The 25,046-nt window shown below is 39.9% G+C and overlaps 2 protein-coding genes across 16 annotated transcripts; both read left to right on the top strand.

Annotated features, from left to right (window-relative positions):
• The first annotated feature begins 2,813 nt into the window (after window positions 1-2,813).
• On the top strand, window positions 2,814-5,223 carry LOC116932753 (geranylgeranyl pyrophosphate synthase). Of its 3 annotated transcripts, none has more exons than XM_045180272.1 (8): window positions 2,814-3,091; window positions 3,163-3,241; window positions 3,297-3,451; window positions 3,545-3,656; window positions 3,723-3,843; window positions 3,950-4,089; window positions 4,408-4,446; window positions 4,526-5,223. In XM_045180272.1, the coding sequence occupies exons 2-8, from the start codon at window positions 3,167-3,169 to the stop codon at window positions 4,778-4,780; spliced, it is 897 nt and encodes a 298-aa protein (XP_045036207.1). In that variant the 5' UTR covers window positions 2,814-3,091; window positions 3,163-3,166; the 3' UTR covers window positions 4,781-5,223. The 3 variants fall into 3 exon arrangements, with proteins under 3 accessions (XP_045036207.1, XP_045036206.1, XP_045036205.1); XM_045180271.1 differs by having other exon boundaries at window positions 2,817-3,086; window positions 3,512-3,656; XM_045180270.1 differs by having other exon boundaries at window positions 2,818-3,091; window positions 3,512-3,656.
• A 161-nt stretch (window positions 5,224-5,384) lies between these two features.
• On the top strand, window positions 5,385-23,672 carry LOC116932751 (calcium/calmodulin-dependent protein kinase type II alpha chain). Of its 13 annotated transcripts, XM_045180258.1 has the most exons (23): window positions 5,385-5,877; window positions 5,938-6,053; window positions 9,025-9,119; window positions 12,301-12,360; window positions 12,539-12,592; window positions 13,880-13,934; window positions 14,043-14,181; window positions 15,345-15,447; window positions 15,901-15,984; window positions 16,122-16,216; window positions 16,333-16,455; window positions 16,560-16,643; window positions 16,710-16,752; window positions 16,862-16,951; window positions 17,341-17,397; window positions 18,313-18,591; window positions 19,173-19,286; window positions 20,732-20,794; window positions 21,212-21,287; window positions 21,360-21,454; window positions 21,527-21,641; window positions 21,718-22,050; window positions 22,120-23,672. In XM_045180258.1, the coding sequence occupies exons 2-22, from the start codon at window positions 5,992-5,994 to the stop codon at window positions 21,851-21,853; spliced, it is 2,022 nt and encodes a 673-aa protein (XP_045036193.1). In that variant the 5' UTR covers window positions 5,385-5,877; window positions 5,938-5,991; the 3' UTR covers window positions 21,854-22,050; window positions 22,120-23,672. The 13 variants fall into 13 exon arrangements, with proteins under 13 accessions (XP_045036193.1, XP_045036192.1, XP_045036194.1 ...); XM_045180257.1 differs by having other exon boundaries at window positions 5,387-6,053; window positions 22,125-23,672; XM_045180259.1 differs by having other exon boundaries at window positions 5,387-6,053; window positions 18,334-18,591.
• Window positions 23,673-25,046: the final 1,374 nt, after the last annotated feature.

Here is a 25,046-nt window from a genome sequence, read left to right on the forward strand (position 1 = left end):
TAGATTTATACAGAGACTGTCGTGAGATGCGCTCAGAAGATAGTAATGTTTGACTGGATGAAAGTGATCAGATAATCTAGTAGTCTCGCGAGAAACCACTCTCTCTCTCTCAATTTCTTTATCTCTTTCGTTGAGGTCGATGGGTGTAGGGCACGAGCGTGACAGACGCACTGGATGGTCAAGATGCGATCACATCACGCAGACTGCTAACCCAACCGGACGTCTGCTGCCATTCTTTTAAAGTTTGTTATGTTTTTCTTTGTGTAGGATAGGTTGAAATGAAAATTAATCTATAGCTGGCTGTTGGACAAAGAAAAAGGTGAAATGGTTTAGCTGCTATACACGGTCCCAATGTGGAGCGCCAGCAAATCGTTTCGGCAGAGGTCCGTGGCCGCCACGACTAGTTGCTGTTTGGAAACGGGCATTAAATATATATTCAGTAAGGCCGTACGCTGTATATATACGTTCATTGCCGTCCGGCTAAAGACATTTGCGACCGCCACACACACCGATTGGCACTCTGCTCACTTTTCGTCTGATTACTTTCGTGCCAGTTAGTTCTGTATCAAGAACTTTTATTCCAATACCCCCTAAAAGCTCAGCATAGTATATAGACGGCTTTGATTGCTATATAACTTTCTAGATTCAAATGGATCCATTGGATCCATATGTTTATCGTCCAGCCTCCGCCGAATGCATTTCAGTGGAAGCACAATCAAATCGCAATCGCGACTGGGTAATACACTGCGCAAGTCTTTAAAAAAAAAATAAGGCCTACCAATGAACTATACTTGCCTTATATATAGGCCTATAAAAACACGAAGATTTTATGCACAATATATTACAACTCTATCACGCAGACGAATAAGAAATTCCCGTTTCATTTGCGAAGGATATCCGTTCATGTGCAATCGGCTGGCGATTGGGAATTTGCCAAATGAAAGTGCTAGATGTACGTATAGAAACTTTACGACCCACTAGCAAGTTTTGCTTGGAATTAAAACTGGGCTGAACCGCCAGCCCATTCATTATTCTGTCCCGCTTCCACGCTAACTTATTCATACTTAGTAATTAACCGTCGACGCCATCATTCAGTCGTCGTTTTTATCCTGTTTCGACATGGCGATGAAGACGAATAGACTTTAGATGCCGTCGTCGATTTCTCTCTGGAGTCTTGGGATGATCAACTTAACGATGCTAATAATTATTCATCAATAAAGTCTAGTCACGACGCCAGAATTCAACGAAGGAAGGCTCACAACACGGGCAGGCTGTCCGTTTGAATCGTTTGGTAATTGAACGAAACTGAATAACGGGACCGCACGTCAGTTGTTGCCAAAAGTGTATGGCTGAAACAGCACGTCATTTGGCTGGGTTCTCACGTAATTGGTTAATTCCTCGGCTGCTTTATTGGAAAAGTTGTAGACGTCTTACAAATTCATCATATTATTAAAAAATAAAATAAAATAAAATAAAAACTTATTTTCACTGGGCAGAATTCATGGTGGCTACCGTTCGTGCAAACTGCACTGCTGTCATAGTCAAACTATAGAACATAAAACTACAGTATATAATCCGTTGAATGAATCATTTTTCTTTTTTCTTTTCGGTCTGCAATAATTCTTCGTTTGGCATTCCTATGTTTTATAATAGAGGAGCCCCACATCTGACGGCTAATATCTCTAAAGCCTTTTCCATGGAGCCGCACTATTTTTATATAGGCCATCAGATACTATATGGCTACTGCATACACTATAACTAATAAATGCTAGACGGTTCCTCTTGGGATGCACAATTTTATCTTTCATCTTTTCAGAACGCTGTTAACGAGTTTCGCGATCTATACTATAGCCTACATACATCTTTATTTATTAATTTTTTTCGCTGCATAAAACACGATGTTGAATATTAAAAAGGGTTAATATGAATAACTTGATCATTTAACGCAAGTCATTTTTATTTTGATCTTTTTCTTCTGGTTATTCTGGCGACATTAGCGGGAAAAAAACACCGATCCCAGTTTGGTTGAACATGTCTGACTCGTCTTTTTTGTCCTTGGTTAGAGTCTATACAAACTTTCTTTTGTGGCTTTTAGTTAGCTCATAGAGAGTCTTGCAAGAGAGCTTTTCGTCAAGAGCGATCGTTTTGATCTCGCCATGATTGATTCTCTTTGTTCGGTACCAACTTATAGCTCGAGGTAGCCAACACGCCCCCTCACAGCAATATCGCTGAGATGTTGGTAATGAATTGAAGAGGTTGCGCGAATTCTCAGAATGTCTGATGAAAGAATACAAACTAAAGCCGTACTAGAACGTCGTAGCGAATCGCGATCCAAAATGTACGTGCTATGTAGATTGTAGTAGTAAGCAAACTCCTATTTGTGATTCTATAGGAAGATTTTCATTAAACTTTACTGCCCAGTAAAGAATCTTACAAGAAAAACTGTTAGAAGATAGAATCAATAATGACGATCTATGTTATTATATAAAATTTTTTAAATAAATATTTGTTTTTCCTATTGAAATTGCACTTGCCTGCCGTAGACTATCTATTTTTGAGCAATATGAACAACAGGATACGGTGACGTCACACGACTGTCAGCAATAGAAAAAAGATTTCTTGGATGCATAGTAATGAATATAATTTTTAAAATACACAGACGATGACAGACGTCATCGGCTGTTAGTCAAGCAGGTTTTCACTTCATACATTTGATTTTGAAATCAGTTTTGAAAACTTTCCGTCCGGGGTTTCTCAGCTAGTGATCGTATCGTCATACCATGGTATCGTTTCTCTTGACGACCAACTAGCAGAAGAAAAAGGCAAGATATTTCCCATGTGAAATTTTATGCGTATGACGTTTGAGAGTGCGCGGGAGCCCTAGTCTGCTGTGGTTTTTCGTCCGTGAGCCAAACGCTTCCGATAAGATTTAGCGAGATTATTGTTCGCCTAGTATTGCTTTTATTAATCGACGGATATTTGTCGATCAAACACAAGGCTAAAGAGATACATTGTCTTGGAATCTACAAAATTTTGACGTTTGGTCACCGAAGAATACAAATACCAAAAGGAAGCATTAACATCAAGTTCGGTATTTTTGATTAGTCATAACGTATTTGTTATTTGGAATTATCCTATTCATATTGAATGAATTTCTAAAAGAAAAATGGCTGAGGAGAAAACCAATGGATCTCACACCAATATACCTTACAGTAAATCTGGAGATCGTTCTCAAGATGAGGTAATCATTTGACTGTTTTTCAACTTTCATAGCTAAATTTTTTTTTATGCTTAAGATATTGCTGCAGCCGTTCACCTACTTATTGCAAGTACAGGGGAAGCAGATACGGGTTAAACTGTCCCTTGCTTTTGACTGCTGGCTTCAGATCACTCCAGAAAAGCTTAACATTATCAATGACGTGGTTCAAATGTTGCACAATGCTAGTCTTTTGTAATCACCTTGCTTAAATTTACATTTCGTATGCTATAATGATATGATTGATTCTGATAGAGTTGATGATATTGAAGATAACTCAATTCTCAGGAGAGGAATTCCTGTGGCCCACTCAATCTATGGAGTAGCTTCCACTATCAATTCAGCCAATTATGTCTACTTTTTGGGGTTGGAGAAAGTATTGGCCCTTAATCATCCACAGGTATGTACATTTCTTAAATTGCACAGTGTGAAATTTAACAATCTTACTTGCATGCCACCTGTAAAGGCGACTGAAGTATTCTGCGAACAGTTACTTGAACTTCACAGAGGGCAAGGAATGGAAATATACTGGAGGGACAGCTATGTATGCCCAACTGAGGAAGAATACAGACACATGATTGTGCGAAGTAAGTTTTGAAAAGAAACAGTAGAACAAATCATACCTTTTGTATTATATAAGTAATCCAAAAATGCCCCTTCACTAGAAAAGCTAATCAGAAATTCTATTTACAGAAACAGGAGGCTTGTTTGGTTTGGCTGTTCGTCTGATGCAACTTTTTAGTTCAAATACGGTCGATATGAACCCACTCATGGCCATCTTGGGACTGTACTTTCAGATAAGAGATGATTATGCAAATCTGAACTTGAAAGAGGTAAAATTATTTTTAATCCAAAGTACTTTCTTCTATCTAGAAAAGTTACATAATCAAAAATTCTACGTAAAATTCGTTACCGGCATAATTTGAGAGAAAAGAATATAGATCCGCAATGCGGTCTCCACAGTTATTTCTGTGAATTTGAGGACGTGTTAGGCCGTGCAATGTTCTTTTCGCACATTAGTTATTTGAGTACGGAATTTTACATATAATTCATGATGAGGCGTATTAAATACTGTACAATCACATAAAGAAAATAAGAATCTCTTGTCCAGTATCATCTACCATAATTGAAACATTGTATTTTTTAAATAGTATGCGGAAAACAAGAGCTTTTGCGAAGATTTGACCGAGGTTAGTAGCCAATAAGTAGGCAATTAATTAACTAAACTTATGATTTATCGTAACGATAATTGATTTTTTGCTACAATAGGGAAAGTTTTCGTTTCCCGTCATCCACGCCATACGAAGTCGTCCTGACGATCAACAGATCATTAGCATCCTGAGGCAACGCACCAAAGACATGGACGTCAAGCGCTACTGCGTTTCTCTGTTGGAGAAGTTTGGTTCGTTTGAATACACGCGCCAGACGCTGATCCAGTTGGATCTAGACGCCCGACGAGAGATTGAAAAGTTGGGTGGCAATCCAATCTTGGAGCGTGTGTTGGACGAGTTGAAAAACTGGTGAGACTATTTGGCAACATCAAGTCAACGGAGTAAAGCCAATGGAATGCGCCCCATATAGCCTCTGGCATCTATTCCAAAGCAACCATAACTCTTTTAAATATTTATCAGTGCATGTTAAAAATACATTTTGTAGTAGAAAATAACTCGTCATGCTCGAATGGGGTTGGACGAAGCCAGTCACACCGTCGTATTTTTCGTCCTCGACCTTTAGCTGATTGTTTTCTTGACATTCTTATCGTTTATTTTCAAACCCGTGCTGTTCGATTTCCATACGATCTTTAATAGCGTTGTTTTCTGTTGCCGTGGTCCGAGTTTGGTCGATGATGTGATGACCGATTTAGCCGCCTCCTTCATCGCGGAATTTAATTTTTGTCTACGAATCTGCATCTTTGTTTGAAAAAAAAAAGTTTAAAGTTGTAAAATAGATCTCGCGTCTCATAAAAAGCTTTCTTTGTTAATTTAATTTAATTTCTTAATATATATTTTTCAATATAATGTTAGCGTTTCATCTTGCGTAAATTTTCCAATAGAACGTATTGGCCGGTTGGTAGATGGCGTTGGCGAAACAAAAAAGGTTTTAAAGATGGCGACTAGATGTCGTAGCCTGCAGCTTGTTGTGAATTGAACAAGGCAGTCACGGGCATCGTGATATCACAAAGGCGTCAACTCAGGCGAAGTCTGACTATCGTGAACTTTTGGGGAGTTAGCAGGGTTGCTTTGGGTTCGACGTCGCAGTTAGTATTACATTCGATAGTGTAGTGCCAACAGAGTCAGGAGGAGGGTGTTCGTTACACTGAGAAACTGCCACGACTGGTCACACACACGTCTCCACACTCACGCCAAATCGTGTTGTGTGTGTATAACGAGTAAATAAGAATTTCGGGCTATTGTGTGTGCATTGTGTGTCTGTGTGTTTCTATGCTGGAAGGGTGTTAGTGTGTACCGACCGATTGTTTTACCAGTTTACTAGTCTCGTGCGAGTTGACCTGAACGTAAGATCAGCATTTCGATCGTTGACCGTAAGTGAAAGTGATTCGCTGAGCATGTCGGCCATTATTGGTGGTTAGTGAAAGTGTCGAGGAACAAGAGAGGAGAAAAGTATATAAAAGAAAAAGTCACACGAACGACGAACGCTAAAACCCAATCGAATTTCCAAAGGGGTTTTCCTTTTTAGTATTTGTAGAGAGCCCAACTGCCAACAAGAGATCCATCATGGCTCTCAACGCCACCACACGTTTTAGCGATAATTACGAACTCAAAGAAGAATTAGGAAAGTGAGTATCAATTCTCATTCTTTAATTTTCATCTTTTATCTGTATTCTTATCTATGCATTAGTTGTTATCTCAAGAAGTTTTGGGAGGAGGGGGGCTGTTGTGGCTGACGTCGATGTTCCATGTACTTTTTTTTTTTTTTTTTGCTTTCTCGCTGCTGTGGCCGTGAGGTGCGATCGGGGATTTTTGTCGAACTTGTTATTCGAGTTTTTATTTTATTTTTTGCTAGTCGAACCAACTACTTGCTTCGTGTTGAATTGGGCAACTTTCCAAAACCAAAAAAAAACAAAAAACAAAACATCCTTCTGAATTATATTCTCATTTGAATAATCAAGGTTTTTCATAGTTGTCGATTTTGGTTAACTGTTTCACTTGAGTGGTGGTTACAATTCACCTTTCTAAATTTCGAACGAGTCATGCAGATCATGTCGTCAACTTGGTTGTCCTTGTTCGCATATTTGGTCACAACCAAACTTTGCTCATACGAAAAGCCCCCCACAATTATGGAGAAAACCCATTCTAAAATAAGTGATTCTGATAAGGACCTTTTTAGGATCCTAAACTCTCGTCTGACTTCCGCATCGAGTATAATTCATTTGTTTTGTTTTCAACTGGCTGATTTGGGGGGCTCTATTCTTCATTTTTGTTTGTTTTTTTGTTTCTTCACCCTATTCGACTATGTTGTCTGACGATGTGGATTCATAGCGTCATCACGCCCCACATGATCTCGAAAGCTTGTTGACTGGATACGTACCAACGCGAATGATTGCCAAAAGTTGTTTCATTTGAAAGTCAAGGAAGCCTTGTGTGTTTTTTATTTTTTATTTAATCCGTCTGGTTGCGGACACAACGCCGCCCGATGCACACAAAAAAAAAAGAAAAAAGGTTTCGGCCAGCAGACAAATAGCGTGGCCTGCCACTCTACGGCGCCGGTGCGCACTCGAGTCGTCGCAAGGGCACAGCGAACGCGCCCGCCAGCTTCGAAATCGATACGTCCATGTTTGCTGGGGTGGTGGAGGAGCCGCCAGGGTGGTGGCGGTCGGTGGGGGTAGACGGTTACAAAGGTATGGCAAAGAAGGGAGAAACAAATTGAGTCAATAGGGAGAGAGAGAGAGAGAAAAGAAAAGAAATGAGAAGCCCCGAAAGATGAAGATGATGGCCGATTGACCGACAGGATTTTCAGATGATTCCTTGGATTTTGAAAAATAAATAAATAAATAAAAAATGATATGAAATCAAAACAATTTCCAACTTTGTGTGCAATAAACTTAATATCACGAAGGGACAAACTATTTGAATTTCAAGTTCCCATTTTCTTGTTGGATAATCTGTAGAAAGTTTAAAAAAAAAAAAAAGATGTGGCAGGGAGATAGAAGGCGTGAGTTAAGAACGTGGGAAGATTTTTGTTCTTTTTTTGTTTGGGGAATTGGCACGAACGTGACTGAAGATCCATCCGGTAAACTCGGGTAGGGGTGGTTTTGTTTTGTTTTGTTTTTTGTTACTTTTTTTTTTTTTTTTCAAACTGTCCGTGATGTTGGTGGAAGGTGGTGGTAGCGTGTCGAGTGTACCACATCACGACACGTTGAGATGATTACGCTTCGAGGTTTTCTGTTGGTCCCTGGCGACTCCTTTGTCAAATGCACCAATCCGGCGAATGAGTCTGCACACATTCTTGTGCAGCTATCGCATCCATCGCCGCGAAATCCATCCTTGTGATCCACAGTGGCTGATGCTCCGCTCTCCTTGTCTGTCATTTTGTCTTCTCTATTCTCGTCTTTCAAAAAAAGAAAAAAAGAAAAACAAATTCTTCTTTTGTTTGGCGACATTATTTTCACCTTGGTCCAACATCGATCTTCAGTTCCATTTCACATTTGTGCGTATTTTTTGATTTTTTAAATTTTTTTTTTCGCTGCAAGAATTTGTGCGCGAGATAAAAATCTATAAATAAATCGATGTGCAGTAGTAGGAACCCTATGTTGTACTGGACTAGGGTGATGAGGTGTTGTGCGGGGGCTTTATAACACACAGCACTCGAGAAATTGATTTCAGATATAGTCCATGAAACAAAACAAAAACAACAACAACAAAAAACGAGATGAAAATGTTGCTCTTATTATTATTATTTTTTCATTTCGGAATTCAGCCGACCGTTTTTCTAAACGATCAATCATGTCCCTCTGTTTCATGGGAAAAAATGGCCGCCATCTGCAGTGGAAATTCGAAAGGAAAGAGAACCGATTCCTCCCCCTCCTTTAAACCCTAAACATCTGGTAAATGTTACCTGCTAACAGTTAACTAACTACTTGAAATATATATAGTATATATAAAATGGGAAGCGCAAAAAAAAAAAAAAAATGGCCATACGATACTAAAGGAAAGAGACTCCCCCCTAGTCGTGTAGCTCTATTGATCGCTACCCGGCGTTCATGGTTGGTAGCGGTTACGAGAGTTAAAGGGTCTTTATATGTTCAGTTGTTGGAAAGAAGAAGAAGAAGAGACAAAAAAAAAAAAATCGTTTGATGACCAACAAAAAAAAAAAAATCGAAAAAAAAATATGGCATCAAAAAGACGGCAAAAAAAAAAAAAAAAAAAAAAGAAAAGAAAGTCCATAAATCGAAATAGGTAATAGAAGGGGGCTATGTGTAACGACCGGGTAACGATGCCTCTTGTTTCTACCCGATTTCTTTTGACGACGGATGGACTTGTGTGTGCCGCTCTTGTTTCGGTTGGACGTCAAAACAACTTTCTTTTTCCCTTTCTTTTTTTGTCTTTATTCTCCACGGAGGTGGTAGGTGTCACGTGGCAAAAAGACATTGTCGTTAAGCCAATAATATCCGACCATTGCTTACAAGTTGCACGCTCTATACATCCAATATCAAATGTGCTATATATAAATATATACGTGTTTTTTTTTGTTTATTTTGATTGTTTGATTTATTGATTTATTTATTCATTTAAAAAATATTTTAACAGAGGAGCCTTTTCGATTGTGCGACGATGCGTCCAAAAGTCGACCGGTCTGGAATTTGCGGCCAAGATCATCAACACGAAAAAGCTGTCTGCTCGAGGTGAGTTTCAAGTTTATGTTGACTTGTCATTTTTATTTTTATTTTGATGTTTTATTATTTATTTATTTTGTTTTATTTTGTTTTATTTATTTATTTCTATTTATCCTCTACGCCCATTTTCTTTTGGCAACTGTCAGTGCTTTTCGTTTTTAGAACACTGGCGCCCTTCTTCTGCGTCTATATCATTTTGGCCCGTGCACGGATTGTCTGCTCCTCTTTCTTTTTCTGGAGCATCTCTCTTTCTCTCTCTCTCTCTCTTTTATATCAGTCCTTGCACAAGAAGAACGTGGGAGGAGGTGGTAGACGAGCTTTAGGTTCTCACTGGCCGATGGCCAATTCATTCCCGCAAAACCAAAACAAAACAACAAATTTAGGTCATCCAATAGCTTCTTTGGCTGGCTGCACATGGCAGATAGATATATATTTCCTTCTTCTCGTCCCCTCTATACTGGAGCAGCTGATTGCTGGCCGCGGCCACACTTCGTCGTACACACAAGCGCGCGAGCTAATGAACTGAACATTTTTCGCATTTTTCGGGAGGGTTTTCTTTTTTGTTTTCTTTTGTTTGTTTTTGTTTTGCCTTTTGGATGAAAACACAATGGTAGCGGCAATCACATCTAAGAGGGAATTTAAAAAAAGAGAGAAAAAGGGAAATCGCTGGATTACAGACAGCGCAGATTAGAGAAATACGAAACATGGCAGTGCAGAATTACAGGGAAAATTCGATCATCGCCTAGACGATTGAATCCAGTTCGGATTTTTCCGATTCTATATTTACCACGTGAACGGAAGAAGGGTAAAAAAAAAACGGGTAATCGGATCAAATGTGAGGAGCAGTAGCTTCCAGGGTTGTTGGTAGGTAAAATATAAAAAAAAAAGAAAAAAATGAAAAAGTACTAGCGACATTGGTGAAATCAATAGCCACCAAGAAGGCAAAAGAGCGAAAGCCAACTCTGATTACATGGAGCAGCACCGACTGAATGTGCAAGCTACATCATTATGAGAGAGCTTCTGCATTCAATTCGTGCACGCCACTTTTAATGATCTTAGGCCGCCTTTTGCTGTTCTCCTTCTCCGTCGAGTTGTTAATGAACCAACGACTTGGAAGCGACAAAATAAAAATTCAGTTACCACGTTACGACATTCCCGAGCTCAATCAGCAGCCCAACGATGGCGAGTTAAAGGGCATGATTGCGCACGCTTTTTAAACTCTGCCTACTGCCTTTATACGGCAACGGGATCAAAACACTAAATCATCTTGATTGATCGTAAAAAAAATAAAAATCATATTGCGGAACTTTTGTCCGCCATTGCGGAATTTTTGGCGGAGTGTTCCGCAAAATCCCCCCTCCCCCCTTTTTATTTTGCCCTTTGATCATTCGAAGGGAAACGAGTGTGGCCCGGTGGCTGTTTTCTAGCTGTTATTGGCGTACGTATAGAGAGCGTGAATGTGACTCTTGCATGGACAGGGAAAAACGGTTAGGCAACGTGCATGGTCGGCAGTGATCGATGCGTAGAGACGAGCGGGATTGGCGCGATTCCCAGGCACACACACACACACGCACACACACAAAAAAGATGGAGGAACGCCTTGGCTCCATTGTAATGATGGGGGGGCAGGGCAGGCGGTTACTCGTAAACCAAGTGGAGCACAGGGATTCGTAACTATTGCGTCCTCGCTCGATAGGAAATTGTACAGGTCGCCATTGTTCCCTTAAACCACCTTTTTCGTATCACTTCTTCTTAAGTCAACGAAGAATGCAATATTCGTTTTCGGCTTTAAGTGTGACAAAACACGAAGAAAATAAACCCAAAAAAACTCGTCTGTCTTACACGAAATTACCTTGTCGTCTTTGCTTCTTTTTTTTTTTTCTTTCGAAAGCATATCGATTCAATCTTCATTTGTTTGCCTTGGGGAAACAAGAAGACGCTATACAACGAGAGGCAGTTTCTTTTTATTGCGCCGCGTGTGATTATTTCAAATTAATCCGGACATCCTGAACAACCCATTCCCCCGAATTAGTCCTCTTCCACAAAGTCTTTTCTTCGTCCTCTTTAAAAATAAATAAATACATAAATAAATAAAAATAAATCAATGTCTTCGTTTTCTCTGCCTACCATTTGCAAAGTTTGCATCAGAGTAGGAGAGACGTCCAACTTGTTTAGTTTTTTTAAATATCATCGAAAGGCTGTGCCACTTGCGTATGCACAGACAGAGAAACAATGAGAGTCATGAGACAAGTATCTTTTGATGCTTGATGCCTTTTCTTCTATAGTTCTTCTTCGAATGTGATGCGATTACGCAACGGGGCGAAGCTCGGCCCATTTCCACGCCATGTGAATTTATTGATCCACCTATTCCAGCCATTCGAAAAGAGAAGAACGCATCTTCCCTCTTTTTTTTTTTTCTTTTCTTTTCTATTTCTCATTTTTTTTTTATTCCCCTCTCTCCTTAAAAAAAAAAAAAACGCATTTATGTTCCACGAGGAAAGAGGTGGCGTGCGTGCGTACATGCGTGCAAAACCGCCGCGCGCGCGCGCTCGCGGGACTAGAGTTTCGTGGAATTTTATAAAACCGGGAGGAGATGACAAGACTTTTTTTTTTTTTTTGGGTTGATCTCTTTTTTCAATTCCGTTAGTGGTGCGTGCCGCTATAGAAAGTCGAATAGAATTGGCCCAGATGGCGTTATTTCCCAGATTAAAAAAAAAAAAGGGAAAAAAAGAAGAAACGGATGAACTCGCCATATAATAAGCTGCCACCCCTTAATTATGTCGGGACTTTTTAACGCCTACAGCCTTACACGTCTGTCAACATATTAGACGCATTAATGAATTAGGTGCAATTGACGGTTAAATGTTTCGGCGTGGGGAAGGATGTGAAGATTTCTGGCAATTGGGGGGCAACGCCTATTTAGATAAATTTAGGGGGAAGGGAGGGGGTTTGAAAAAAAAATGGCATTTTCATCAACGCGAGTTCTATATCGACTTCCTTTGATCCTTTGCAACAGGTGCCGGGGCTCTAAGTACATCCGGCCACACCTACCCCTCTTACCCTTTTTTTTTTAGGTTAAAAATTTTTTAATTTAGAGGAGAATTGTGATTTTTGTGTAGTTTAGATTTTAAGAAATAAAAGATCCAAAAAATGCGTATTTTTAATACATTTTCGTTGAATTTGATTGCAGATTTCCAGAAATTGGAACGAGAGGCGCGAATTTGCCGCAAACTCCAACACCCCAATATTGGTAAGATGGATTCTAGATAGTTAAGTGAGCGCCATACTAACTTACAGAGTTGCAATCAAATAGCCTCATGTTTGTATTGGTATTGTTTTGTTGTTTTAACGCCCTTATGCTTGTCACGGATATAAGTTTCTTGACATGTGCTCTTTTTCAAGCCCATTTATTTTGTATTGGCGGATAGCTACACATGAACCCTATGGTGGTCATTGGAGAGGGAAGGGTGATCAAGCTTTGCGTATGTATTGCCTCTTTATCAAAACCCCAATGTGTTTTATACGATTTGTCTTGTGATCAGTTCGGATTTTGTTTCGAATTGGATGTTACGATAAATCGCTTTTGGTTTCGCGATTGATGTGTCGAACAGAGCCATCTGTCGGTCGGGTTTCATATCAAAACAGGCAGTTTGGTAGGAACGCCGTAAAAAAAAATAATCGAATCCTCCCGAGTTCACGTGAATTAATAAAATTGCCAAAAAACAGTTTCGTTTATAAGAAGTACGCAAAATGAAATTGAAAGATAAATACTAGGAAAAGCGGAAGAAAAAAAAAAAAAAAAAAAAAAAAAGAAAATGGACGTGGGCACACGAAGACATTGGTTGTCGACGTCAACATCCTGAAAACTTGGCCTCCGCTGACTTGTCTTCCTCCTTCTCCTACACGCACAGACACACATTTGCAACTTTTTCCTCTCTTTCGATATGCCGTCTCCTTTTTCCTGCCCTCACTGCCTGGCGGCGTCCGTTTTCCTACCCCTCCGTTGACTCGCTCTCCGGCTTCAATCGATAAATCAATAGTCATACACTCGGGCAACAGCGCACACAGTTCAGAGACGGGGAAGGGGGGGGGGTAGAGCGCATCCAGCAATGGAAGCATGAACGGCTGGTTGACTACTACTCTTCTCTCCGTGCCCCCTTGATTCCTTTCGTCTTGTATATTTCCATCTGTAATGTTTAGAGCTGTTCGTCTGGCTATAAGTAACAAGTTGTCAAACCACCTAATCGGGCCAGATCGTTCACGCCGAAATGAATTTTCATCAACGCATCCGGGGCTACTTTTGGGCCACACATTTCGCCACGTTTGCAGAAGAGCTCGCGTTGCAGCTCCCAATGTGAATGGCCGCTGCTTTCGTTCGTGTCCTTTCTATAGCACCAGTCGTTATATAGTTCCTCCCGGTGGGAGTTCGGACCTGTTGCTCACGCGACAAAAACCGCCCGTGCGTTTTTTCTTTTTTTTTTCTTTCCGGGTTGATGTGGAACGATGCGGATACATTTTAATATCAAACTGTTTTATTTATTTATTTTTTCTTTTTTTTTTGTTGTAATAAATGTGCATCAAGGAAGATGAAACGGAAGCTTTCGTTTTTATTTATTTATTATTTAAAAAAAATAATATTTGTTGTTTAGATTGTTTAGTTCGGAAACAAGCCGTTGTGTTTAGTTAGTATTGATTGTCTTTGTCGCTGTCTATTAAAATGGTTCTGTCTTTGTTGTGCTTTGGTTTCTTTATCGATTTCGTGCTGACAGTTCGACTCCACGACAGCATACAGGAGGAGAGCTTTCACTACCTCGTATTTGACCTGTAAGTGGAACCCTTAAAATGAATGCGGCATAGAGCTGCTGAAGTTATGGTTATTTTGATTTATTTGATTGATTGATTGGTTGATTTTCAAACTTTTATTTTTAACAGGGTGACAGGTGGCGAACTTTTCGAGGATATTGTAGCCCGCGAATTCTACAGCGAAGCCGACGCCTCGCATTGCATCCAGCAGATCTTGGAGAGTGTTAACCACTGTCATCAGAACGGCGTCGTTCACAGAGATCTCAAGGTGAATAGGACCATCTGTTCAATTGAATTAACAAATAAAAAATAAATAAATAAATAAAAAAAAATAAAAATGAATTCCCCCCCCACCCATTGGGTGTCATCCTATTCCCGACTCCGATGTCGTCTCGGTCGATTGCCGATTCCGCAACTTTCGTTCTTTGTTGACGTACTACCTAATATCCTCCGGGCAATAATAGAGTAAAGGACAAATCAGATCGATATCCCCCGCCTCCTCTCCCCATTTACATACTATTCACATCTTTGCTCAAGTAAACATTGCAATTCTATGAGGGAAAGTCATCTCAATTTTCTCCCAACTTTCCCGTTTCATTTATTTTTATTTATTTTTTGAAGTGCTTCCAGCTCAATCCCATCAAACTTGGCAAAGGCCATCTCGCAACGTGTGCATACACTTAGTAACGTCACTTGCTCTCGCATGCTTTATAAAGATCCAATCCATCGTAGACTTTTGTTGGCGCATGGAACGCGCGAGCGCGCCAGAAAGCGCTGTCGCTACACAGCAGGAACTAGAATATAAAAAAAAGAGAGAGAGGGAGAGAGCAGGTCTCTTATTATCCAATAAAGCATAAACACGTATACTCTGGCATCAAAGCATCCTCCAAGGACACTAGTAATAACATAAAGTCTTTGCATTTTTTTTCTTTTCTTTGCGTGAACAGCAGCTGGCCATATGTACCGCTATCGCTAAGGGGGGGAAACGGAAGACAAAAAGATCAATGTGTTACTTTTTGTGTGTGTGGATCGGATGCCTGGATGCAATTGATTTTTAAAAAATATATATATATATATTATAGAGAAGCTCCTGAAGCACTCTTTTGTATGTCTATTTCAAAGGCTTAAATAATGCAATGAGCTAGGAGTGACGGCCGTTGAAAGCTACGTAATGGATATGGCTGTTGGAATCTTTCGTAGCTCCCTCTATTGTTCCGTTTGGTCCCACGTCTCTCTAACTTCCATTTTTTTTTTCATGTTCTTTTGATTGACTTTGTTAACCCGCCTTCCCCTCCAGGGGGGATATTATGCGTCGTCATTTGAATCCCATCTTTATTAATAATATTCTGATCTTTTTTTTTTTTAAATTCATTTTCCCATTCTCAATTCACGTTGGATAAACCTGCCGCAATCATCCCATTGCCCGTCCAGCCGGAAAATCTGCTGTTGGCCAGCAAAGCTAAAGGAGCCGCAGTCAAGTTGGCCGACTTTGGTCTAGCCATTGAAGTTCAGGGCGAACAGCAAGCTTGGTTCGGTAAGTTTTCGATACGGTCCTTCTAGTTTATTCAATGCATTTTTGGTTTTGGAATTTCCAAGTTTTCTGCTTTTACAACAACTTTCGGCCTTCCGCAGTAGCAATCAGCAAAGGAATAAACAAAACAAAACCAAAAACAAACAAGTAGCCACAGTTCCATTGGCTACAACTCGCTCTGTTATTGAGCGTTGTCTTTGAATTACTTATACAAATTGGGACAGAGCGAGAGTCAAACGTCTCATACTGGTAGTCCACAGCAGCCAATGGAACTTGGCCGTGGATAGAGAAGGAAAGAAAGTGTACACATATATGGTTACGTAACTTAAATCAATACCGGCCAGTACCGTCACCAGGGGATTAAGTTTGACGTTCGACGAACGGCGTCACTAACATCACGTTCACATATCGAGTTGAAAGCTGATCATCTATTTTCGTCTTGCTAAATGAGAATAGGTTTCGCTGGAACTCCCGGCTACCTGTCCCCCGAAGTACTCAAAAAGGAGCCGTACGGGAAACCTGTGGATATCTGGGCTTGCGGTATGTCCTTGATTTTAATTTCTCAATCATTTTCAAGTTAACAAAATAAAAAAAAAAAAATGAATAATGATTATAACATAAAGGAAGCCATTGTAATGTTTTGATTTTTTTTTTGTGTGAAAAACTGGTTCTATTAGGTGTTATTTTGTACATTTTATTGGTTGGATATCCTCCTTTCTGGGACGAGGATCAACATCGATTGTACGCACAGATCAAAGCCGGAGCTTACGACGTAAATCCATAGATATTAGAGAAAAGTAGTTTATATCTTTATTGCTTTGCCTGTAATGCAAACCATTTGTTTTCCTTTCTTTCGTTCTCCTATGTATTCCTTTGTTATGGTCATAGTATCCATCACCGGAATGGGACACAGTGACGCCAGAAGCCAAAAATCTGATCAATCAGATGTTGACTGTCAACCCCGCCAAGCGCATCACGGCTGCCGAAGCCCTTAAACACCCATGGATCTGCGTAAGAAATCAATATTATGTTCTTTGTTTTTTTGTTTTTTTATCGATTTTTTTTATTTATTTATTATTAATTGCTCTTTTGCCTATTTTTATTTGCCCCACCAGCAACGAGAACGTGTTGCCAGTGTGGTACACAGACAGGAGACGGTCGACTGCCTCAAGAAATTCAATGCCCGCCGCAAGTTAAAAGTAAAACGCAAAACGTCGACGTGCTAAAGTTGAATATTCAAATTGTTATAATGACTTTTGGAACAGGGCGCCATCTTGACGACAATGCTGGCAACGAGAAACTTTTCCAGTAAATACCAAATTTTCATTTCATTTTTGTTTTTCAGTTTTTCTAATCGCACAGCTTAAATAATATGGAAAAAAGAAAAGGAACAAAAATTGTCTTGTTGTTTTCACAGGCCGGAGCATCATCAACAAAAAGAGCGACGGTTCCAACGTCAAGGAATCGACCGATAGCAGCACGACGATCGAAGAGGATGACGTCAAAGGTAACATTAACCAAAAAATACATACACTACCCCACAATCCATCACATGTCCTCGCCATGTTTCTGCTTTTACGAAACATCCTACTTCTTATCATCATCCGCAATTTTCTTCCTCTTTTTATTATTGTTACTCTGTTTTTTCGTATCGAAATTCTATTCCCTTCCATCGGACAAACAATCGCAAAATAACTGACGAATTGTATGGCCGTTCTTTTCTTTCCTTTAATTCTCTCTTTCTCCTCTCTCTCTGATGTTGCGATGCCTCAATTTTCTTTCCATTTTTCTCTCTTTCTCTTTATGGCTGTTGACGACTGATTGCTCGCTCTTGACTATCTTTCTTTATTTTGCTGGCCATGCGCTTGAATGCTGACGTTGCGCTCCGTTTTGAAGAAAAATCCAAAGGAGTGGTGGATCGCAGTTCGACTGTCATTGCCAAAGAGCCTGAAGGTACGTTTCATTCTTTGCATTTGCTCTTCTTCTTCTTCTTCTTCAAATCTTTTACTCTTCACACGGAAGAATGAACAAACAATCACAGTTTTCACATACACACACACACACACACACCACACTCAAAACACATACGCAGACAAGGACATATTTTTTTTTTTTTAATATGTGTGTGTGTGTAGGTCTTGGCATTTAATTTGATTCATTTATTTGACTACGCACTCACGTCCTACCACCTACAAAAAAACAAAACAAAAAACGACTGGGAGTAAATTTCGTGAACAGAAAGGGGAGATTTCTATAAACAAAATGATTGAAAGTATAAAAAAAACAAACAACAAAATGAAGGGAAAAGTTAGCGGCACATTCAAAATATTCATGGATTCGTACCCTTCGACCGGAGTCCCGTTTTTTTCCCTTGCCCACCTTGTTGTCAGCGTTCTCTTTCTTCCTTCTTTTCACGTTGCTAGTTTTCAAAATGGAAACGCGAGTCAACGGGAAAATCCTTTAGTGACTCGCTAGTCAATTATTTCGCTATGAAAATGTCATACTAGTTCAAAGAGTTCCCCCTTTCTTTTGGCCATGCATTCCAGCAAAGAAAGTCGGAAGAAACAACCCTCCCTCCCTCCCCCTCCCCCTTGCCCTTCCTCCCTTTTAAATAAACACAGCGAATCCACGTATAGTTTACATTTGTCATCTCACCGAGATGATGAATAAAGTGCATCATCCTATCGCAGTCTGGCAAAGAATCTTGTCTAACCTCGCCATCCTTCATCATCGCGTTTTTCTCTTGTTTTTTTTTTTTGTTTTATGTTTGCCCTTCGAAAACGATGAAAACCAAAAAAATGAAAAACAACTTCCCCTCTCCCCATTTTTTTAAAATTAAATCGCGATGGGGCGGGCAAAAATGAGCAGTGACGCAATCGACTTTGGCAGATAGCGGAGTCGCCTCATGCCAGCCCTCGTCCAGCTCAACGGCTCCGGACGCAGTTGGCACTGGGAGCGCCTCCGCACCGAATGCCACGCAACGAGCTAGTGCCGAAGCAGCGATGATGGCCAAAGCTCTTGCATCGCTAACGGCCTCTAGCGCCACGCCCCTCGCGTCCTCGTCGGCCACTTCTGGCGGTGGCGGCGGGGGCAGCGGTGTCAACAAACCGGCCATCCTTAGCGCCATCCTCCGCACAGCCGTTCCAGGTAAAACGACATGGTCTCTGTCCCTCTCGGCATTGTCCGCAACTCCTCCGCCATTTCAGAGAGGGAGTGACTATGCTTCTAAATGCATGGCACGCATCGTCTTAACCATTTCGAAAGCAGGGCCAGCTTAACAAGACTTTTCTTTGCTCATTTCTTAACGGCCTAACTCATCCAATCTAACGACCCCCACCCATTTTTTTTTTTTCAAAGCTGCGCGCTCTAGTCTATCGTTCTCCCATAATCGAACCAAAATGAGTATTGAGTGTTGCCAGTCGACGAACCGACGAGACCCCCAGACTTTGTTCTCGTGTTCGTCCTCTTTTCGTTTGATTTTTTCACGACAAATTCGATTGCCTATCTTCGGTTGTTTTGTTGTATACAATACCTTAATTAGTTCCTCACCTCAGACTAAGAGTAATATTGACGATTAGTGGCCATTTTGTCGCTCATCTTGTGGTGTCTGTTCTATTATGCCGGCCATCCTGGAACGGTCACGTGCCTTTTGAAAAAAAAAAAAACAACTAAAAACAAAAACGAACAAAACAAAAAAAACGTGAAAAAAAACCGCACGTGGAGAGCAGATCAAGCGACCAAAATGGAGAAGAGTCAGGCCGTTCCAGTGGCTTCAACCACCGCTGCGGCCGCTATTCAACATCATCGAGTTGGCACTCAGCCAGCCGATCCAATGCGACCGGGTAAGTGCGTCTACAAAAATTGTTGGTGTGTGTACGTGTATACAACATTTCTTTTTTTTTTTTTCTTTCTTTCTTTTGATTGTCGTCTTTGTTGTTTGGGATTGTCTTCTATTGTCCTTAACTCCCCCCCCCCCTCACGGTTTGCTCTCTTTATATTCCCTTCGTCTCCGCTTTCGTTTTTGTGTCCCCGTGTCCCTCCAGCGGATTATTGCGTGGGGGGGGTCGTCTCTTATTGCGAAAACGGATACCTTGTGTTAACCTTCGTTTCCGCCTACGAGTTTATTTTCTGGCGATACAACGGCGAAGAAGATTGCGTAGGCAAACACATATAGATGAAGATTGCTTCGTCGTTCGTTCGATTCGTATTTTTAGAAACGCGTGTTAGCTTGGCGCCATCACGTGGCTGCCGAATGCGCTGCGGTTGATGTCTGCATTTGTCGGCGCCGACATTTTTCTTTTTTCGGCAACGTTCATCTTGTTAACGTCGCAATCAATCGCGCAGAGAGAGAGAGAGAGAGAGAGAAAATAATAACAACAGTGAGGATGCGTCCGGATGAGAGTCATTTGGCTGCATTGGGTCAGCAGTTCTTTTCGCGTTTATTTTTCACTCTTTTCATTTTTATTAATTTATTTTTTTTATCCCGGAAGAATGATGGGTGCTGACTACTGTGATTATATGATTTGGCCTAGTTATATACACTCGTGTGTGTGTCAAATTATCTTGTGGGGGAAAAAGCTGGTTACCGATCATCGAAATATGAGCGTAGCCAACGGCTTTTGGTTGGCCGTTTTTATGACCCTGTAGTTCTCCTTTTTACGACTCGTATTTATTATCGATAAAGGAAAGAAGAAGAAGAAAGAAAAAAGGATCTTATATATACTTTTGTCTAGCCGTGATTGGCTCTTACCCATCGACAAACAAAAATCCGATTTGTATTCGTCCCGTGTTCCAGTTATTTATAATTTTTGTTTTTCTTCTTTTGCTGGACATGGGGATTTGCGATATTTTATCGTTCAATTTGGAGAAGCATTGGCGTTGCCAAGCGCCAACAGGAAACAAGAACGAAAATAGGACACGTACACAAACACATATACATACACGCACATGACACAAAGTGCTCCAGTGGTCGGAGTGGTTCCATTGATCCATTCCATACACGAGGCCCATAGCTGACGTTAAAAAAAAAAGAGGCAAAAAACAAAAAACAAAAATCTGCAACAAAAACATCTTTCATTTTTCTTCTTCCGATCAACTTTTTCCTCTTTCTTTTCTCCATAACTTTATGCTTTGATCATTGACATTGGTTTTTTTTTTTTTTTTTTTTGTTGTTGTTGGCGTATTCGATTGATTTCCTTTTTTCCTTTTTTTCGGTGCGCCATCGCCTTCTGCGTGACGCGTAATAATTCAATTCATCTCTATTTATCATAACGTGCGTGACACGCAGACATTCGACCAACCGCCTCGGCAAAGACGTGCTCCCAGTTGCCCAGCAACTGGAACGGCTCAGGTACGGAGCGTTCGTTATCAGATGTCGTTCAATTTTCAATTGTTTCGTTTTTTTATTTTCTTTTTATTATTTGATATGCTTTTCTTGCGTCACATGTTCATTGATTCGGTTCCGATTTCCGTCGTTAAAAAATTTAGTTTTTTTTAAATTCTTTTTAATTGGTGGGATTTTTACTTAAGTAAATGTTTTTTTGTTGAACAATTCTGGTTTCCTAATTTAGGGAGATTGTGCATGGTTTATTGATCTACTGTGTGCAACCTTTTTTTCTTTTGTTTGTCTTGGTTTGTTACATGTGTTTGTATTGCGATCTGTTGATGTTGCTGTCTGTCAGTATGACTAGTTCGTTTACTACATCATATTAATCCGATACTGATTGCCCTCCTTTCTTGTGCGTTGTCTGATGATTGTCGTCTACAGCCAAGAAGCAAGAGATTCTCAAGCTGACGGAGCAGCTGCTGGAAGCCATTAGCGCTGGTGATTACGAAACCTACGCGTAAGTTGCGCCGTCAAATGAAGAGCGAAACGAGAGAGATTCACTGTTGTCTTTGAATTCATTTCGCCTTAGGAAAATATGCGACCCACACGTGACCTCCTTCGAACCGGAAGCTTTGGGCAACCTCGTGGAAGGGCTGGAATTCCACAAGTTTTTCTTCGACAATCGTCAGTTACAAAACATATCCATTTAAGTATTTTGATTTTCTAACGTCTTTGTTCTCTTTTTGGTTTTGCTAGTGCTAGGCAAAAATTGCAAATCAATCAATACGCTGATCCTCAATCCTCACATCCATTTAATGGGCGAGGATGCGGCCTGCATCGCTTACGTCCGCCTGACTCAATTCATGGACAAGTGAGTTTCGATTCTTTCCTTTCTCCTGCCTTTCCGAAATGTTACCCTCAATTGTTTATGTTTTCATGAATTACAGGCAAGGACAGGCGCACACACAACAGAACGAAGAGACCCGAGTGTGGTACCGCCGCGATGGCAAGTGGCTGAACGTTCACTTTCACCGATCGGGAGCCTCGACTCCCTGTACTCTTCCGTATCACCAAAACAAATAAAACAACACCACACAACAAGCTAAATCTCCCTCTTCTGTTCTTCTTTTTTCTTCTATCTATCTGTCCACACGGGAAAAGTAGCTTATTACTGTCTTGTCATGATTTCTTAAAATCCCGTCACCATCTAATTCGAAATTTAAAAGGAAAGAAAAAACCAAAAATGGAAACCAGTTGAAAAGAAGGGAGTTGAAAAAGAGGTGAGTTTGAATTTTCTGTTACTCATTTATGTAAGCGTCGTTGTTATTTCAGATTTTATTTCTGACCAGTTTAGGTGTGATTCGTTGTCTATTGCGGCCAGCACCGATCGTGCGTGAACGTCCGATTTTGTTTTTGTTTTGTTTTTTACACTGGAATTTTCTTTCTCCCTCTTTCGTATTGTGATTATTTTCATGTCTGTTTTGACGTTTTGTCATCTGTATGTGGGTGGAATCAGCAAGAAAGAAAAAGAAAGAACTAATCATAAGATATTCTGAAGAAAAAAAAATCGAATGAAAAGACACATCAGTTGCGCTCTACCGTCTCTAAGAGAACACATTTGCAGCGTTACATGATTACAAGGAAGTGAATGATGGTTGATGCGAAACAACTTATCGACCCGGTCGAATCCCCCCCCCCCTTTTTTTTTTATTTTATTATTATTTTTTCAATCTCCTTTTTTTTTTACAATGGGAAGCCACGACATGAAACTACTGCACCGCGTTTCTTTTTCTTCAATCCGGATTTCTCCTTTAGAATTCTCTAAACTCTTTATATTAAAAAAAAACAAAAAACAAAACAAACAAAACAGTCTTATGTGGCGTTTTCTTTCGACTCTCCTTTTTTTTAATATTAAATCCTCTCCGCATCAGGTTCACTTCTTTTATTATTAATCCACTTGCTCGTAATCGGCGGTTGCCATGACAAAACATTGTATTATTTAGATGTATTCAAATCTATTCTATTTGCCTGTAATTGAACAAAAAAAAAAAAAAAGAATGTGAAAAAGGGGGGGAAAAAAAAAGGATATTAAATCCTCCCAAGCCTCCCGTTTTGTAAGAAAGGGAACCATATTTTGTTTGCCGTGAAAGATGTGTTGAGCGAAAGGCTCAAATTTGATCAGCCGTTTTCGTCTCCTCCTTTTTTTTTTTTTTTTACCAAGAGACATTGATTTCATTTGTTTATTATTCCCTTTTTTTTTTATTGATCGTCCTATCAAACTCAGCTCTCTACCTAAATATTTACATTTAATGTTTTGATTAGTGATGCAAAACTGGTTCGTCTCTCGTCTCCCCTCTTCTCCCGCATCTTCTTTTCTTTTTTTCCTTTTTTTTCTTTTTTTAAGTTGTCCGTGTTCATTCAGTAATTTCATTATTATGTCCCTCGCTTCCTTCTGTCTAATCATTGAAAACCAACAGCTCGGTTGTGTGTCTTCGTGTACGTGGGTTCCGTCTTGTGTTCTCTGTCTCCATTTCCGATCTGTTTTGTCGTTGACATGCGCGTTAGAAATGGGACAATTTCGTGTTTTGTTTTTCTAAAAAAAAAAACTAAAAAAAAATAGGTAGTTCCTCTACATTCAGCCCGAATTCCCTTTTTTGAATCCCTTGGTTCCCTGTGTCTAATGCTGTAAGCGTGTGCTGTTTCGTTTTGTAAAAAACAAGCAAGAAAGGTTACAAGGCAAACAAAAAATCATTGGAAACACGATTAAAAAAAAAAAAGAAAGACTAGTCAACCTTTGGTGTTTGTTGGGCAGATGTGATTGATATAAACATTTTATTCTCATTGGCGAGGACTGATAGGCTTGTATGATTCACGTTTAACAAAAAGAGAAAAAGAAAAGAATTAGAAAAATGGAAAGAAATGAACTGAATCCAAATTTGGACAAGACTAACATCACCCTCGATTTCTTCCCCTCTTTTATTTTCGGCTCATGACCAAATGGCTTGTCATTTCAAATATTGCTTTGAATTCAAATTTTTTTTTTTTTCTAAATCAATTTCTTCTTCTTCCATTCTGCTGGCCCTTAAATTTCAATTCCTCTTTGTTCATCTGTAACCCTCGATGTGTGTCGAGTACCATAAAAAATACTGCCACCAAAACCCTGTATGAGAAAAAGAAACAAAAACAAAAACAAAACAGCATGTTTATTCTCTTAAATGAAAAGTTTTCGTAAACAATCGGGATGTGTCGTCAATGTTTTGTTTGTGCTCATTTGTTTTAAAAACTCTATTCATCCAACTGTTTTCTTCTCTTTCTTTAATTCTCTTCCTCGTTCCTCCTGCCTTTCTCTATTTTTCTCTCTCGTGTCATTAGATCGATCTTTCGCTTTGTTTTCTCTGTCATTTGTCTTTCCCTCCGTGTTGTTTATTCATTTCTTTGATCCCAGCTCTATAATCTACCCTATTCTGTAGTCCCACCATTTTCGGTTTGTTTTACTCTTTAAAAATTGTCTGATGTATTTCGAATTACTTGGAACTCGCTGACTGATGGCGTTATCTTTCACTATCGAAACGGTGCAAAATCATATTGGCCTATCTGTAATGACTATCTTTCTTGCCTCCTCTTTTTTTTTTTACGTGAATTAGTTTGATCACAGACACAAGAGCGAAGGGTGTAGAGTGTTCTCTTTTATTTTTTCCTTTTCTCCATATTGGTATGTCCGGATTTCATTGGTATATATATATAGCTGAACTTTAAAGGCATAGGCTTTTTTTTTTTCCTTTTTTGATGTTGATCAACATGTCTCCTTATTAAATCAATACACTTTCTCCGTCACAAAAAAAAATCCAACGTTCGTTTTATTGGGGTTAGTTTCATTAGCCATTCGCCCAATGAATTCATAAGATGGCCTTCGAATAAATTTGATTGATTACTATATACTAACATTACTGCAACGGCTAGTAGAAAGGTGATAATTGCTTCCTGTGGTTTCCTTTGTGGGCGGTTCCTTTGTGGACGGTGGACGGAATTTGTGTTGTCTAGGAAGTGCTTACTGGATGTAGAAGCATCAGCACGGACTAGTGCTGCAATTGTTTCCGGATCGGTTGATTCAGAAGCGAACTAATACAGAAAAAGTTCCGACCTCTTCTCGAAGAATTCCAGTTGAAATTGTGTTTCGTTGAAAGACTCTTCTGTGAATCCCTATTGATTCGAGATCGGTTGTATATCCATCTCCGATTTCGTGCGACCAATCTGCCCAGCTGGACTCGTTCTAATA

This window comes from Daphnia magna, linkage group LG10 (genome assembly GCF_020631705.1).
Source record: "Daphnia magna isolate NIES linkage group LG10, ASM2063170v1.1, whole genome shotgun sequence".
Lineage (NCBI taxonomy): Eukaryota > Metazoa > Arthropoda > Branchiopoda > Diplostraca > Daphniidae > Daphnia > Daphnia magna.